The sequence below is a fragment of the Rhopilema esculentum genome, chromosome 18 (assembly GCF_057945365.1).
Source record: "Rhopilema esculentum isolate cy_ngs chromosome 18, ASM5794536v1, whole genome shotgun sequence".
Taxonomy (NCBI): Eukaryota; Metazoa; Cnidaria; class Scyphozoa; order Rhizostomeae; family Rhizostomatidae; genus Rhopilema; species Rhopilema esculentum.
In genome coordinates, this window is record NC_142832.1 from 60,088 (window position 1) to 78,018 (window position 17,931).

Sequence of the window (17,931 nt, forward strand, 5' to 3'; positions counted from 1 at the left end):
CATTTACGGATGCTTTCCATAGGGTATCATTTCTCAGATTTAGGGAAAAGGGGGCTCAGCCACGAGATGCTTGCCAATGCCATTGTTCTACAAATATGATATTATAAGGTATCTTTTAAGTGGTCCTGTTTCGTCGTCTGCAGCTGTATCTATACTTTTCATGGTAATGATTCAGTAATGAGAGTTTGAATGTAGGGATACTTGTGAAAGGGCGATGACAAATTTTCCCTTTTAGATTTGAAAGTAAATTTCTGACATTTATCGAGAAATGTAGATTGTAGATAGTATGTTTGCATTTCTAGAATATTACGCTAAAAATCATACATTTAAGGAACAGAGATGAACATACGATTTATGACCAAGCATGAAAACCACATAAAGAATATTTTTTTCAAAGCAGAATAGAAAACGGATATTCAATAGACGTACTTGACAAGAGACACATATTCCTTGCGGTTGGCTGGTCAATTGAGTTCGTTCGTGCATGCCGTCTTTTATGTAAGCTATATATTAAGTTGTTCATAAGGGCTTTGGGTGATTTCCAAAACAACGCGCTCAGTCCGACTTCAAATGTTGAATTTACATGGGTAAGTAAAAATTATTTGGTTTTATTAGCCGTTATATTTGACATAAACTCGCTTGCACGATAAATTTTAACCTTTGCCCATAATTGTTTGATACCAAAATATCAAATTAGTTGCTTTTGGAAAACAAGATAATTATTATTTTATGTACAGAGTTTGAGAAATCCCCTAAAATGTAAAATATAATGCTTGCTGATATATATTGTTTAGCAACAATATGGATGTGACCTTGATCATAGTACCAGTACCTAGCCAAGATACTTGCGGTGTAAAACCCAAGTCAGAAGGGGGGAATGGACTTGAAGAAATCGAGTGCTGAAATCGCTTTTCGTCCCGGTGCCAAAACACAAGTTCACAGTAAATTATTTGTAAATGTTTTGCAGATTCATGGGCGTCTTGGGTTCTCTTGGTTGCAGTTGCTGTGATTGGGTTGGACGCAGCCATGTTGGTCGGGTTCATGTTTTACACAGTCTTGAGATGGTATCGTTACAAAAAAACAAATAAAATCATCAAGGAAGAAGAATTCATAAACTATGATGACACCGTAGTAATCAAAACTGAAAAAGTTCCCGTCATATTTGAGTGTTCTTCGGAAATTGGTTTGACAGATTTCAAAATACCGAGTTCTGTTGCCACCATGCCGAAACCAACAGACTGCACACCGGAAGATGTTCAGATTTCGATGTACACACCAAGCGAGGATTGTTTGGATGTGGATATAAAGAAAAACGAGGTAAATCAGAAATACACTCATCCTTTTATAAGAAACAAAGGTCGATGTTGAGTACTCCAGTTTCTTAATATTCTGGAAATTTCGATACTCCTTGTTTCTTAAGAGTTTCTTAATTTTGATGTCATGAATGATGTTTCAGGGCCCGCGCCACGAATTTGAAAGTGGGTGGCCAAGGCTAGAGAAAGTGGATGGCCAAGACTTCGTACCCCTTTTACTGCGGCTTTGAAACTACTTGCTTCGCAAAAAAGTGGGGGTTATGGCCATCCCGGCCCCCACTGTGGCCACTTTTTTCACGTCAAGAGATTCACTTTCGTTCTAACAGGCACGTAAATAATAGGGGGGCGTGGGGAGCGTGACGCCCCCCAAAGGTTGGAAAATCCAATTGCAGTTGGAAAACTTAAAAGTTCACTTGGAATTTTTTCTAACTATTATGACCAAATATGTGAAATTTTATAGCTTAGGATTTTGGGATTTTAAATGTAAGAATCTTAGATCTTGTTAAAATTTAAACTCTGGAGCAGGCACATCTTCTAATCGTTTTTAATTGCAAAGATCTGTCTCCACTGGATCTCAAATTGCACCATTGCATCGTTTGTTTCATTTTTGACAGGGGTTAAGTTGAATTAACTTATTTTGAATAGGCAAGGTGAATTTCTGGATAAGAGGTTTAGATTTTACCATCATTATTGATTGAGCCTGAAGTTTTGAAAATCATTCCCTGTATTGATCAGAACAATTGAAAGTGGGACTTTTTAAAGAAACAATGAGTAAAGTGGGACTTTCAAAAATAAAGGACATTGAGACCTTTGAAAATTGCAAAAATTTCCTTCGATCAAGAACAAAAGATGAAATAGTCAATTCCTTGATGCTTCTATACTTTTAAAAAGATATTTTATATAAAACTGATCTGCAGCAAATAGCTTTAAGATGGGCAAAGCAGAAAATGAACAGAATTGCTGTTAATTGACTTGAAAGAATATTACTTTTTATCACTAAACATATCCAAGATCTAGACTGGTATGGCTTTGATGCTGCTTTATATCTTACGAAAAGATTAAATGTTTCTGTTACGTTAATCAAAATTTAGAGATTTCCTTTATCTTCTTTAGTGTTTTATGCTTAAGACTAATTATTATAAGTAAAATGTTGGTAATTATACAGAGCCTAAAAATCTGGAATAAGGTTGTCTCCAAATCAATTTAGTAGGTATAGAAGATTAACAAGTCGAAAGAAAAAATTCATCAGGTAAAGTTGCATATAAGTACCTTGAGGTAAATTTTCAACCTTCCACGACCCCCCAAAATTAGCCACTTTTTTACGTCCCTGCGTTCTAATGCTGTATTTAGATGTGGGAAGTATATTTTTATCCCATATCATGTTCTAGGGCAATCATGTTCTTGGATTTTAAAAAAAGTTCGTTGTTCTCAGTTTTATCACGATTTAATAGTTTCTTAATATTTTTGCTTCGAGTACTGAAGTTTCCTATTTTTTCTGACTGTCCAGTACTCGTTTCTTATAGCCAGTTTCTTATAAAAAATTGATGTAGTGCAGTACGTCGGAGTCACTAAAACAATAGACCTTTTCAACGTTCACCTTTTACGAACTTTCGCCAGCAACTTCTACCATACACCCCATCTTATAATGCTGGGGGAAAGGAAAAATGCCCAGGTCACCTCGTCAGGCAATTTCTTAACGTAGTTTAAGGTAACGTTATAAGAGAAAAGGGGCCATGAAGAAGAAATGATTCGATTTTCAGTCATCAACACAATATATTTTTTAAATGTCAGTTTTTTTCTTGACAAAGTAGTAAACCGTTCGATACACATTTTACATGTTCGCATAAGGCATGATTTTTTATCATGATACCTTATCAATATGTAGTTATATTGTTTAATTAGAAATCATTATAATTCATAGTTGCAAGTGAACAAATTGCTTAAAATTGCAGGAAAAGGCGAAACCGAAACTGTCATTCTCCTTACATTTCGATGCAGATTCTGAAGAATTGACCGTTTCTTTGATTCGTGCAAGATTCATTACTACACAGGGATCCAAATTCGAAGAATCAAACCAACACATCACTATAAGTGTTGTGATCGTGCCGGATGGAACAATTCACCACTCTTCACAAGGCATTGCTCCGAATCCTCTCTTCAAGAACAAATTCATTTTCAGCATCAAAGGAACAGAGCTGCAGCAATCTAAGCTAAAATTCAACGTCTGGATGATTGACAAGTACTCGAGAAAAATGCCTTTCGGTGAAAGTGTCGTTGAATTAGAGAGAATATTCAAAAGTCGACCGATAACAACACACGGTATTGAAGGTGTTTGGTGGGAAATAGAGTCCAAGGACGAGCTTGTAAGCTAGTTACCATTTGTGAATAACGTTGCACTTAATGGCTCATTGAGTCCATAAACCTGAAGGATAACAGGCTCTTCAAAAGTCTTCATTTTCTTCTAACGGTATGACTATAGAACAAATAAATTGAGAGGCTGGAAAAGTCGTACTGGGACGGGTCGAACAGGGCCCATGCCACGAATTTGAAAGTGGGGGTGGGGGTCAAAGGTAGCAAAGGTAGGGGCCAAGGCTTCTTTCCCCTTTTTTGCAGCTTTAAAACTACTTGCTTCGCAAAAAAGTGGGGGGTGGGGAATGGCCCCTCTGATTGCGTGGGCCCTGTGGAAAGTTCTCCAGAAACCAATAAGAGAGGGGGGGGGGGGCAAAATAAGAAGAGGTGGAGAGAGAGAATGTGTGTGTGTGGTTGAAAAAAGGGTTTCTATGCGAGAGAATCAGAAAGCTTTAGAAACCTTTCACGTCATGCGAGTGTGTCTAGAGAGTCATTAGATTACTTTTCCCTTTTTTAAATAGTTTTAAAAATGGTTTTCATTAACCCTGTTCTTGACACTTTCCGTGCGACGTAATATGCAGACTGTAAGTGCTTCAAGAGATTCAAGGCAGAAATTCGTTTAGTTTTTGTTCATAAGTTGTTTCATAGATTCTAGAAACTTTTGTTTATTGCTTTGGCAGTGGTGACCTTCCAGGGGAGATGCGCATGTCATGCTGGTTATAGGCTTCTCGTTTTATGCTGGATTCATGGTTCTTTATGTATGGCTTTGTTACGAAGAAATTGTTTCTTTATTTTGCATTCAAGTTCAGTTGGGTTTGGGAATTTCTTTTTTAACCAACCAATAATAAATAGAAATAACAAATAACTGGTTACACTACTATCAAAGCGACTATACTACACTGGTACGACGATACCATAAGGAGCACAAGGCTGTGTCAACATGCGGCAATGTAAAGGTTAGCAACAAGTAAATATGAAACAGAAAAACCAAACAATTGACGTAGCCACTCTGCAAAGATAACACTAAATTCCATCACTGGCTGCAGCAACTAACTTTGAATAGTATCATCAGGGCCGGTTTCTATAGGGGTGTGACAACCCCTCAAAAAAACATTCTGTTGCAAAAACGAGGAGTTTTTTGCCTTCTATGGGTGCTTAGTTGGCAAATCTTAAACTTGTCGGCAAATAAAGGATGGTTCATCCATTTGTCGCGAAAATGGGACCTGAAAACCCCCTTGGTCACCATAGCTAGAGACGAACCTGAGTTTCATTTTATTCAGAACGCATTATTGCTTATAGGTATCTTAAGGTCGCTTTAAACATTTCTGAATTTATATGATTCGACACGACAAATAAAATAGGGTGATGGCCATATTCCTTGAGATACCCAAAGATCTATCTAATCATTCTAGTCTATATTTATTCTACCTGAAAGCACGCAATAATTGTATTGGATGTCACTTCCTTTTTTGAATCGGGTAAGGGATGGTTGTTTTGGCAATGAGAGTGGAAATGCTTTTTTCGGTTTTTTAGGCGAATGAAACTGCACACGGTGAACTGTTAGTGTCTCTTCAGCATCTTCCTGGTGCAGAGAAAATCAACATTAACGTGATGAAGGGAAGAGATTTAAAGTTTGAAGAATTTGATAAAGGTGAGTTTCTAGTTTCCATAGTCTTCCTGCTATCATTTGAATGGTTTGAGGTAAATTACATCTTTATATTTTCTATAGACTTTTCGACTTCTGTTAACAAATTAGGTTTTATCAAATGCAATAGGTTATAAATAGCAAGAGCAGAGCAAATCGAGCAGATTATTTCAAAACTATAAGGATACCATACCTAGTCTGGTGGATAAGGTTTCTGATCGATATGATCAAGAAACCATCCATCATTTTGATAATTATCATTTTCCCTAGACATATACATCAAAGTCTCGGCATTGACGAATGGAAAGATATGCAAAAACAAAAAAACTTCGTCAGTGAAAAAAACAGCTAACCCAATTTTCAACGAGACGACGTCATTTTCCCTAAGTCCTAAGTCGCCCTTGACGGTAGACAATATGGTTGTCATATTGTCAGTGTATGCATACCGGTCACGCGGTCCGCACAAGCGTCTTCTTGGAAGGCTCTACGTTGGAGAATCGGAAAATGCGAGCAAATTGGGGAAGGATCATTGGCACAAAATGGTGGAAAATCCATCAAAAATGATTGCTGAATGGCAGCATTTGCATTGAATTTCTTCCAGACACAAGACTCTCGTGTGAAACTGCGTCATTTCAAAGTAAATTTTTGATTTCTCTTGTTATATTCGGGTAACGATAAATTTTTAATGAAAAGTCAGAAACCTATTTCTAAAGGTTGAATATAAATGGTGACGTTTGTGCAGAGGACCTGTAAGAAAACTCTTGTATATAAGTGCCAACCTATCACATCATGGTAGTGTCACTGTCCGACCCTGCCCTGCCTTGTCCTTTTTTCTGTCCTGTCCTGTCCTGTCCTTTCCTGTCCTGTCCTGTCCTTTTTTCTGTCCTGTCCTGTCATTTTTTCTGTCCTGTCCTTTTTCCTGTCCTGTCCATTCCTTTTTTTCTGTCCTGTCCTCCTTTTTTTCTGTCTTGTCATGTCTATTTTTCTTTCCTGTCTTGTCTTTTTTCTTTCCTGTCATGTCCTTTTTCTTTCCTGTCATGTCCTTTTTCTTTCCTGTCCTGTCCTGTCCTGTCCTGTCCTGTCCTGTCCTGTCCTGTCCTGTCCTGTCCTGTCCTGACCTGACCTGACCTGACCTGACCTGACCTGACCTGACCTGACTTCCATGAATCGCCCTGACCTGTCCTTCCATGAACTGTCCTTTTATGATCTGTCCATTCATGAGCTGTCCCGTTAAGACCTGTCCTTTAATGAATTTGGCCAGCCGCAAGCTTTAAGCAAAGGCTCGACCTTCATCTGAAGTTAGTCACTTGGGTACACGCAGATCATCTCCCTAGAACCACTATTCTCAATTTCATCGTTATTTACGTTACCAAATACGTATTTGGTACCAGGGCCTCTATGAAAAAGGGGGAAGCAAAACGGAGAAATCGATACGCCTCCACAGTTTTGCCTTTTACTCCCTGCGTCACAGCCTGCGTCAGTAGAGAGAGAGTTTTGAAGATGGCGTGTCATTTTTTCTAGATTTTAAATACTTAATCCGTTCTCATTTTTTGGTACTGTTTTTGATTATGGTTTTTATACCTTTCGATGCAATTGATATTACATTATTTCTACCTTGAATATAAAAACAAGTAGATTTATTTCAAGTAGTATTTCTTGCACTGGAACCTGGCAATAGCATGTACCATAAACGCTAGGAATTTAAAGAGAACGTTCTCCATTAAGCTGATTACCTGTTTGGTATTCGGCAATGGAATTGGGCAAAACTTGTAATGACCGAAACCTTACCCTAAAGCAGATCATCGAAAATAGACAGTCAACAAAAGCAAAAAAAATGAAGACATTAGATGACAATTAATAACAAATAATGAATGAAACTGGTAGCAAATTAACTGTGAAAATTAAAACTGCTCTCAAACTAAAATTACTAAATTCATACAAAAGCCGGTGAAAATGCATCATGCTATTTGTACCTGAGTCCCTCATAAGCACTTAAAACTTTTATCAAAAAATCCAAGGAATGAAGAATATGAATAAAGTTTTTTGTCTAACCCAAAGTTAAACGTGAAAATCTTCATCATATCATCGATCATTATTGAGGTAGCTTGCGTCATCCAAACCCTTAAAAAATGGATGATTCTTATCATGATTGTCTACTGATCTTTTTATCAAAAAGTTTCTAATTATCATTGCCTACTGAAGGCTAGGACGTCTTCTGGGTGAACTGCAAAAACACAAGATGAGCATCGTAATGACGACACCAATAAAGGATCCTCCTTAATTAAAATAGCAGCGTTGCTTCAGTTATATAAAAGTCCTTTGGATACTTAGTCAGAATATCTTCCAAGGAACCGTACAAAGCATTCATGAATTTTAACCACTGGTGAAAAGGCTGTCTTAAATAAGGTAGATCGTAAAGAAAAAGGTAGATCGACAAAATATTATTATGATCTGCGTAAAAAGGTTGGTACTCTATGTATACCGCCATAACATTAAGAGACGCTGCAGATAGAAGCTTCTCAGAAAATCAATCGGTGCCATTGTGCTACGGCAGTTCTGCTATAAGTGATCATCTCTTTCCAGTGCAGGATACCTTCCTCTGTTGTGTTGGGGCCTATTTTTGCTTCACCAAGAACAAATTCTTCATCGGTTAAAGTTCTTGCCTTTATACTTATATTAATTGAAACATTGTTTTTGGTCAAGTGTTTATTTGTCATCGATGGCCCGAAGGCCAACATTTCATTGAATGTAACATTGTCAGATTTTTCCACGCACTTTGTATTTTGCTGGCTGATTAGATTTGCGTTAGCGCAAAGTGAAACAGCTACAAAGAGTTCTGAAAGAGAAACAAAATTGGTCATTTCAGCGGTTTCAAAAAAATGAAAACAGAATGATAGCGAAAACAACGCAAAACAGTAAGCCGTAAACGATAAATAAAATAATAAATAAAAGCAGTAAGCGAAGAAGCGGTAAGCGAAGTAGCGGTAAACGGGGAAGCGGTAAGCGAAGAAGCGGTAAGCAGTTAAGCAATTATCGATCCTAAGGCGGGAAGCAGTAAGCGACAAAGCTGCGTGCCAGGAAGCAGTAAGCAAGTAAACAGTAAGCGATTAAGCAATGAAGCAGTAAGCGGGAAAACTGTAAGCGGTTACAGAAAAAGAGTAAGCGATTACAGGAAAACAGTAAGCGATTAAGCAATGAAGCAGTAAGTAGAAAAATAGTAAGAGTGATAACTAGCCCTAATTACCTGTGACATCATCTTCAGTTGTCAAATCTCTGCATTTCAAAACTGCAACTATAAACTTGTCATCTTCCGCAGTATAGGAAAGCGAAATTAATATTTCTCCATTGTTTCTTGATGGTAGATCCTAAAAGAACATATCCGTGATTTTAAACACTAAACGTCATTTTAACTATGCAATTAAAAGACTGTTTTTATATCATATCTTTTATATTATATGTTTGTGTTGTGTTGTGTTGTGTTGTGTTGTGTTGTGTTGTGTTTTGTTGTGTTGTGTTGTGTTGTGTTGTGTTGTGTTGTGTTGTGTTGTATTGTGTTGTGTTGTGTTGTGTTGATTTTACCAGCTTTTTGCAACGGAAGAGTAGTCTCTATTTGGTTAGCTGTATTCATTCTCAACATAAGGTCCTAGAGCATAAACCAGGGGATTGCAGACGGACGTCGAATGCTGGAGCAATAGGAAAATGGCACTTCTTTACTAAAATAATGCAGTTTAATTTGCCAAGCCGAACGCTCTGATCTTTCATATTAAAATAAATGCTTGTAAACTAAAGATGAAGGTAAAGGTAGAGTTAATTAAGGTAAAAGATTACAAGTGAGAATGCATATACCTTGTCTGGGTTAAGATTAATTTCCCTAGTCAGGGGTCCAGTACCACTAGGCCGTAGCAAGCTATCCACGAAGTTAACTAGAGGAACCCTTATGAAGCCGACCAAAGCTTTAAACATGTTTAGATCTGAGTCCCATATTGTGAAATGCAGCACAGCTACTCCAAGCGAATCTTCCTGCAATCTAAATGAAACTACTTCGTCGAATTCAGGGTTTGGTGTATCATCTGGTGATGACTGTCTCTCGTCTTCTATCGCATCGTTAATTCGCAGTTTTACGACTGGTAATCTCGCTAATTCACCACTTGGTAGTGTAATCTGACGGCCATTGATGAGATGTACATGAAGCAACTCAGTTTCCCTCACGTACTTTAGTGCGAAAGTTAGACGTCCCTGGCCTAACAGTACTGCGCTATCAGGACGTGGCTTTCGCCGGTATTGTTGCTTTTCGATTTCAGAAATGTGAAGGATTGGTAGTTTCGGTGACGTCGACTTGGCTTCGCCTTTTATTGATTTTTTAAATTTACCCAAAAATAGACGACTGCCGCTTGAACGTGTTTGAGCGTCAACCTCGCTACTTCTGCCGACGTCACTGTTATTATGCGTCACTGTCTCGGGGACTCGTCGCAGTCTTCTGAATCTTTCGTAGCAGTTGAAAATGTTGTACAAATAGCATGTGACTAGGGAAATGATCACCAAGCAGACGCTCAGGACAATCAGCAGGACTAAGAGAACGACTCCAAAGGTACCTACAACGAAATATCAAACAATGAGCAATCACAGCAATCAGAATTGATGCCACCAGACACAGAGGAGCTTCGCAGATCTGATCGCTGTTTACGATTCTATGTAATAAAAAATCCAGTATCCATCCTGTTCAATCGCTAATTCTATGTCTTTTATGTCGATGGAGTAGGTGGCGTTTGTGAAGAACTTCTGACCGGTTTTCGCAATCTCCAAGAAAATGAATAAAGAAAATTTGTCTCTCAGCCTTGCTTTCAGCTAATAAAAAAATGTGTTGCAAGTTGAAATGCGAGCCGAAGAGGGGCGAAATATTTGGCAGGGATAATTTGAGGTGGGCTACTAAGAAGACGGATCTGTCGCAGATTGACCGTACAAAATTGGATTCGGGCAAATTAAAGGGCGCGGTTTTAAGGACCCATTCTATTAAATGTTTGTTGGATTCCATTTGAAATAACGACTTTCTCTTTGCAGTTTAAAAAACAAGCATATGAAAATTTTGCAGATGACACGACACTGTTTACAGTTGACAAGCATTTGTTACTAGAATGTTACTAGGATCGAAAAGGTTGATCTGTGTATAGTTTGTTGTAATTCGCTAAAGTCTATCAACATATCAACAGCATAAAACAGAGAATACAAAAAACTTAATCCGAATCGTTTAGAAACAAGTGTACGGATAGAATAAATTTCATTTGCTTGCGCTTGGGAAAAACGCCGAAAAATCAAAGAAAGGAATGAAATGATTGCTCGTTGAGAAAGAAATAGTATGAAGTTGCTTGATTAAAAATAAAACAAAAAATTGAAGCATTAAAACCCGTATAGAGGCCATAGGTAAAGAAGCAAACCAAAAAGTCAACAAACAGAAAGCATAGAATCTAAAGATAAGCGAATGAGGGCAATAATAAAAGGCTGATGAGAATATTTGAAATTTTACGGTTTACCATCTATACATGAGTCTCGATGTTCCTTCATGCTATACAAATATTGAAATGAGTAATATTAATGAAAGGGCATTAGACATATATAAAAGACATCAGGGTTTACAGAAATACGAGAGAAGGACTTTTCTACTAGCATTCATGAAAGAAACTTAAATTCCTTACATTTGAATCTTTAAAAGGAATTTTATAAGGAAAATTAATTTAAACCATGGCTTCATTAAAAGTATTGCTTAGAAAACACCTCTAAATGATCAATGGAGAAACAAAGAAACCTTGAATTTGTCAATATTAAATAGGACAATAAATTGAATACAACAAGATACCAAAGAGGAAAACTTACGAAACTGCGACGACAAGGTTTACTGGACAAAGACTGTATGAACGACAAGTTACCTGACTTGATGACAATGAAAATCATTTCTAAGATTCAATAATAGCACAAAACAACCCAAAAATTGCGACTGCAGGCATAGGGATAACCGAGGACGGGATCCTTCAGTAGTTTCCTTGATTTAGAGTATCATAGTTATAATTAGAATTTTATCGTAATTAAAGCTAGAATTTTTATTGTAATTAATAAAATAGTTGGTCATAATTAGTAAATTACCAGGAAACTTTTAATGAAAATGATAATGACCAGTACCAGAAATTATAATTTTTATTACTATATAATTTACGTTGAAAACCAGCGCTAACCCAACTGATGAATTCTTACGCTACGGTTTACTTTGCTGGGATGTTTACTTTGTTGGGATATCACAATAATCCGGATTGCTACAGCTAAAAGCCAGCAGTTCTCTTAAGCAACCAGCCGCAGCCGACCAACCAGTGTTTCTGATTTCCAGTGAAATCTAATTTATGCACAACCTTCTGTGATGATCAATGATCAGCCTTCTGCGTCTTGCAGAAACGGGGCAGAAACACATCTGTGATGAACAAAGTTTCCTGAACACGTCTGTTTGTCTGGCATGTGTTCGTTTTGTTAATTCGAGAAGACAGAAATTAACGAGAACAAGGTCAATAGAACAACTTTTTGAGAAGTAGCACAACGGTGGTGAATTTTTCGAGTTTACTGTTTGAGTGATTCTCTCTGCCAATTTCTTCTCAAAAATATCATTTCGGCAAGGTATATTTTCAGAGACATTCATGATTCTTGATGTTCATGATTTTTTACTTTTACAGGCGAAATAGGCTCTGACACAAACTAGAAAGTGGGGAGGGGGCAAAGGCGAATTGAAGACTCTCTGCAAAAACTGCAAAAAATTCGAGGGGCTATGACCTCCTGACCCAGTGGTGTGGAGCTAGGGGGCTCAAGGGGCTGCACCGCCTTGTTGATGCTGTAAATGGGCAAATTTCTACTTTTGTTATTGTTTTTCGCAACATTATGTGCAAGAGCCCCCCTTATTATTTTGATAGCACTACATCGTTGGCCCGACCCCGTGGCCCCCATCTTTGGGGGCCGGAGTGGATATGATGCCAACAATAATAAAAACCACACGAATGTTATTACACGATGCACACTTCAACTAGTTAAAAACTTCTGTTATCAATGTGTCTCCTGTGCCCTATGCATCTGCTATTATACTGCAAATTACAAACAAAAATGAATAATAAAAATTGAAGAAAAAACCATAAGCTACAAAATCGAACAATAAACGTCTAAGTTAAGGATAAATATCGAACAAACTTCCTTGAGAATGATCTTTGATTTTCTCTTTGAATTCGCTGTAGCTTTCAATATTTTGAAATTCCAGCGGGGTATACCAACAAACAAACAAAAAACGATCTACAATCTCTTAGCTCTCAATGACAGGCGTAAGCCATTTGTTCCTGACTTCTTCTCAAATTTCAAAAACTTGAATATATTTTGTCATGGTAGAGGCCCAACGAATCAATGTCGCAATATCAAGGTCAGTTGAGGACAACATGCATTTGACATTCTTTGTTACATTGTAATTGTTACTATAAAGGCCCGGTTTCAAAAAAGTTTCACACAGTGTAAATAGAATAGAATAGAAATAGAATAGGTCTTGTTCTATACTTACCTTGATCTTGGAGCCTTGTCATTTTAGCAAACAAGAAACTGGATCAGCAGCGGCGTTTCGATGCTGGTTCCTTGTCTATTTAGGTAAGGGTACTCAATATCTTACCAGAAACCATAGCCAGAAGCCAAACTGTTGTCTGCACAACCTCGATTGTGTCATAACGCGGAAATCATTAGTTCCTCCAAAAGCCTTGCCTTCAACTTCTAGTTAAGTTAATGGGTCCTCACTTGAAATATCAATGTAATCGTCAATACTGCGGCGTAGCTATACTGATGTTATCATCCTGTCTGTTTCTGTTTGTTTTTAAATTATGTTACCCCGTTGTGTGTTCACGGAGGCGTCTTCAATTTCTTTTTGCTCCTCTCACGCGGTAAATTACCATAACAATAAGACGTCAATCTTTTCTTTTTTTCCCACCCACGAAAAGGAAGCTGCCCGTACTCTAACAAAAGCAGATATGACCAAGCCACATATAAAATTATAAGAATTTTGTTTCCGATGAGATTCTTTGAAAAGTAGATGCTAAATCATCGTTGTCATAGAAATAAATTATTCAAGTAATTGTCATCGAAATTGTAGGTGAAATTGTTGCTGAGCGTCGTATCTCATGCGAAACTCTGGGAAACAACTTCCGTTTCTGGATGGAAAACGAGGCTGATTGAATAAGCTCCCAGTTAGCAAATACGGAATGGTTTACAGAAGATCGAGTAAACAAAGGTAATTTCATTACATATTTAGATACTATTTTAGCGATGCATGACCTCTTTATCTTCCAGATGATTTTATTTTGCATTTTTATTTCAAAATTTCAAAGCTTCGCTGCAGTGTTGCGAAAGGTCATGGTACATAGATCATATCAGGGCAGTCGGGGGCCATCCCTGAATTGCGCTGTGTTTGAAGTTTTGACAAACTCAAAACTTTTTCTCAGCAATACAAAATTTTCTTAAATAGCACTAGTAATTACATTGCTATCTTACTAGCTTTGATTAATAAATTGATTATGATAGGACACCTGAGAAAACTAAAAGAGCTTTTGAGTCATGTGCCCTGTGACGTATTTTGATAATTTTTGTAAGATAACAGCTTTGAAATTATGTTGACGGGCGGGAAGTGGCTGACTGAATTAATTCACAGAACTGTTGCCTACTTCTCTTCACTTTCTCAAGCCCACCCCCCCCCCCCTTTGAAATTCCCATAAAATTGCCAAATTGCCCATAAAATTTTAAATTCTTTCTATTTATTGATAGACATTCAGCGTTTTATGCGAATGCTTAAATGTTAGATATTCAGATGCTATCGGCCTTCAAACATTGTTTGCTCTCTACCCAAAGCAGCACCATGGTTGCCTCTGGTCGGAAAATTTTCGAATTTGGATGCTTCCAGATTACTAGAAAACAAACTTTTTGAAGTAATTTGACTAATACAACCTTTTTCATAGATTAAATTCCACAGTTGGAAAGTTAGTGTTGGGGTCGTCAATTTCAGGGTACCAAAAACCTGACATGTTTCAGGCCTCAGGCTGTTTGTATTTTTGTAGGTGAGCTGTGAATTGCTCTCCTCATTTGCTGAGGTGAGCTAAATCAGTAACACATAGAAGGTACTTAATGACAGATGGCTTAAGCCCCTTTAGTATCTGTCAATTGCCTTTAAAAAGTCTTGAAGTCAAGGAGTATGCTCCTTTACTTCTTCCAATAATATTTGCTAAACTGTGACTCAGGCACCCCCTTTGCTTAACCGTGACTCAGGTTTTAAAAACAACGGACTCATTTAGTTTGGTGTAAAGCTTGCACAACAATTAAAATAACAATTCTCTTACCAAACAATCTTTTTGTTGTACAGAATTTGAAAATGGCTTGAAAAACATGTTTTGAAACAAACTTAAGCTTTTCGTCTGACACTCTTCAGAGTACAAAACGTCAGAACAAAGATAGAAAACTCTATGCTAGGAAATATATATACCCAGTTGTAGATCGAAAAAGGCCAATCAGAAAATGAGAGCACATGACTGTTGAGGTTGCCCCGTGCTCCTTTCCTATTGAAAATGTTACCAACGGAGTCCTAAGGTGAAAACAAACTCCTTCTGTCTACACAAAAGCGATTTGTCATGTTTGTCAGGTTTGTCATATAGTAGATAGATTCACAAACTGCTAGATGGAACGATGATCAGGCTTTGCCAATAATCCCAAGCATGTTGCCCTTATAGTTTTTCGCCCAATCTGGGTTTTGCATGCATGTTTTGGTTGTCTTTTTTTATCTGCAAGACTGAGTAATCTGTTCTCTTTGATGGAGAGTTTTGTTTCTAAAGTTTTGTTTGTTCCTGCTGTTTTATTATATCCCCCGATCTACAGTTCCTTCCAATTTCTTTGAATTTCCTACCAAGAATATACCTGTTTTCATAAGATTGAATGGTTCTAAACACTTTTGCTTCACTATCCTTTTCCAAATAGATTGAAGTTTGTGACTAAATATCATAACAAAAACCGGTGACAGGCAGAAATTAACTGCAAAAAAATGCAATGACGGGAGAAATCGTTGTTACCAAAATAAACCAATTAACCTTGTAAGGTTTTCAGGGTTCTCTGAATGCAAAAAGGGCAAACGAATGGAAATTTTAGGGGAGCAATTTTTTCTTCATCCAAGTTATTTATACAAAAGGGATAATGGAGAAGCACATAACAATTATCATGCAAATGATCAAGTGTCAATGCTTCCATGCAAGAAGTTCAACTGTCTTGCATTGAATGACAAAAGACAATTGAATCTAAGAAAAAGCAACAAGAAAAAGAACATTTTAATTTCTGTCTAGTTTTAGAAACAAAACTCATCCCCAAAGAGAACAGCTATGATATTTTCCATATTATGCTTTTCTAAGGCAACACCAAACAACATAGCTCCATGCCAACATCTTCAGGTGGGCACAGTTTTTAAAATGTATGAATGTATAGAAATCTCAAAGTGTTGTCAAATTTAGCGGAAGGACCCAGATTATACTTGACAAACACAGCAACATCCTAAACACTTCTTTATGATAAACTACACTTTAGTGATAAGATAGCAAAAAGACCAAAAAATTCTTTATGAATGTTAAGCGTTTTTTGTTATTTGAGAAAGCAAGCATACATCAAGAAATGTCTGGAAGCATCTGAAAGTTTTTGAATAGATACTTAAGAGAAGTGACTGATATGACATGTTTTGACACTCAAATTTGGCAGTAAAAGCTTACACAGCAATTGGCTATATAAAGAAACCAAAATACAACAAATCTTTAAGACCAGTGCAGTGATAACCAATTTATGTATAGGTAATTGGCAAAAGCATATTGATAATTCAAATTTTGCACAGTGATAAAGCTAAGATTAAGAGACTTTGTATTAATGAATAAAGAATAAAGAATGAACAACTATCAGTGGATGCCTTTATGAAGCTTATTGAAATTCATGACAATATTAAAAAGCAATGATACAATAAAAATGGTTATATTATATGGAATCTCTTGAAAATCATTCAATATCTAAAAGCTAGATTTTGGTTAATTTTTCCATTTCTTCTTTAAAATCTTTAAAACATGTTTAAACCAAAATACATTTTGCCAAAATTCCTTTTTTTATCTTTAATTTTCTTTAAAACATGCAATAAATCTCCAAGAAAGCATATGACCCTCAGCATTGAGCCACCATTGTTCGTTAGAGGTTTTCAAAATCTTTTGGTTTTTTCCACATCAGTTCTTTTATAATATGCATGTTTTTGCATGATAAATTATATTTAGTAAGAGATTTGTATTGTTTTCTTTTGTGAATATCTTACGTTTTCAGTGGTTTATAGATAATGCAAAATTTTTCACTATTTTTTAAATGTTTAGAGCAAACCAACAAAAAATGATGTATAATATGATGTCCTCTAGTTTGAAGGGGTTGAGCATCAAAACGTTTTAAAGGCAATGCCCCGATTTTTAAAATATTCAAAATACGTACAGCGATAAAATCAGTACAATAAACCCTTAAAGATACTGATCCTTGGTTATTTAACCAAAGGTCTGCCTTCTGTTTGCCGATCAAATATATCTCACTTTGTCTAGAGATATACTCAAAAGTTAAGTCCTCCAAATGTAATTAAAGGTGTTTGAGAGAAACGGTGGTTCTTGCATCTCCTTCATTTGTTATATGGTAAAGATGACACACAGTAAAGATGGATCTTGCATTTTAGATTTCACTGAAGCTGGCTTACTGAAACCCACACCTGTGGATCCAAGTGAGTGTTCTTTTGAGTTTTCATAGTAAACAACCTTTTATAGTTGGCTCTATTTTTTGGTCACCTAGATTGGCAACTTTTTAGGACAGAAGGCAAGAGGACACTCTTTGTTCAGCACATAATTATCTACTAGAGAATCATTTCATAAGGCTTTCTGGGTTACTAAAGACCTAGATTATAGAACTCACCCACCCCCCTCCCCCTATCAAACCTTTGATAACTACACATGTTGTAGTATATAAGTCAAGGTTCGAGACACATTTAACAAATTAGCAAGATAATTTGCAGTTTCGATTTACCATGACAGAAAGGCAGCTGCTGTCTTTAAGTTTGATGTGCTCACTCAAAAACAATATAGGGCAGCAGTTCTGACAAGGAGCCAATTGGAGTGCCTGTTTGAATTCAAAGAGCTCGAGCTAGTTGAAATAGTAGATCATTTTCATTGAAACTTGGTTCCAGTCTTGACAAAAATAATCAACTTCGTAAGGAACATGAATAACCATTAAACCATATTTCAGCTGCCGTATTTGTCCCTGAATTATGTGCCAATCAAGTGGCTTGAAAAAATTATCTTTAATTTGGAGAATTTCTACTGTAAAAAGGCTTCTTTTTTTAAAATCTGAAAACCATTCCTCTACCTGAACATTACGAATCACTTTCCGTTTGTTTGCATTTTCAAAGCAGCCTGTGAATTCACGAAAATAATCTTTTTAGTATTTAGTCTATTCTTATTTCGTTTACCACCTTGTGTTTGTTTGATTTTAAAAACAGTCAAGTTCGTTTTTGCGAGACTGTTGTCCCTT

General features: G+C 36.8%; 2 protein-coding genes across 3 annotated transcripts; one reads left to right on the forward strand and one right to left on the reverse strand.

Moving 5' to 3' along the window:
- Window positions 1–79: 79 nt before the first annotated feature.
- On the forward strand, window positions 80–6,947 carry LOC135680945 (synaptotagmin-9). Its single transcript, XM_065195199.2, has 5 exons — window positions 80–587; window positions 968–1,317; window positions 3,266–3,676; window positions 5,196–5,313; window positions 5,578–6,947. The coding sequence occupies exons 1-5, from the start codon at window positions 584–586 to the stop codon at window positions 5,895–5,897; spliced, it is 1,203 nt and encodes a 400-aa protein (XP_065051271.2). The 5' UTR covers window positions 80–583; the 3' UTR covers window positions 5,898–6,947.
- Window positions 6,146–13,191, reverse strand: LOC135680944 (synaptotagmin-15). 2 transcript variants are annotated; one of them, XR_016144867.1, is made up of 5 exons: window positions 12,881–13,191; window positions 9,154–9,899; window positions 8,552–8,672; window positions 6,431–8,143; window positions 6,146–6,395 (listed from the first exon to the last, which is right to left on the reverse strand). XR_016144867.1 is itself a non-coding variant. In XM_065195198.2 (4 exons), exons 1-4 carry the CDS (start codon window positions 12,900–12,902, stop codon window positions 7,827–7,829), a joined length of 1,206 nt encoding a protein of 401 aa, XP_065051270.1. In that variant the 5' UTR covers window positions 12,903–13,191; the 3' UTR covers window positions 6,146–7,826. The 2 variants fall into 2 exon arrangements, 1 of the variants encoding a protein (XP_065051270.1); XM_065195198.2 differs by having other exon boundaries at window positions 6,146–8,143.
- Window positions 13,192–17,931: the final 4,740 nt, after the last annotated feature.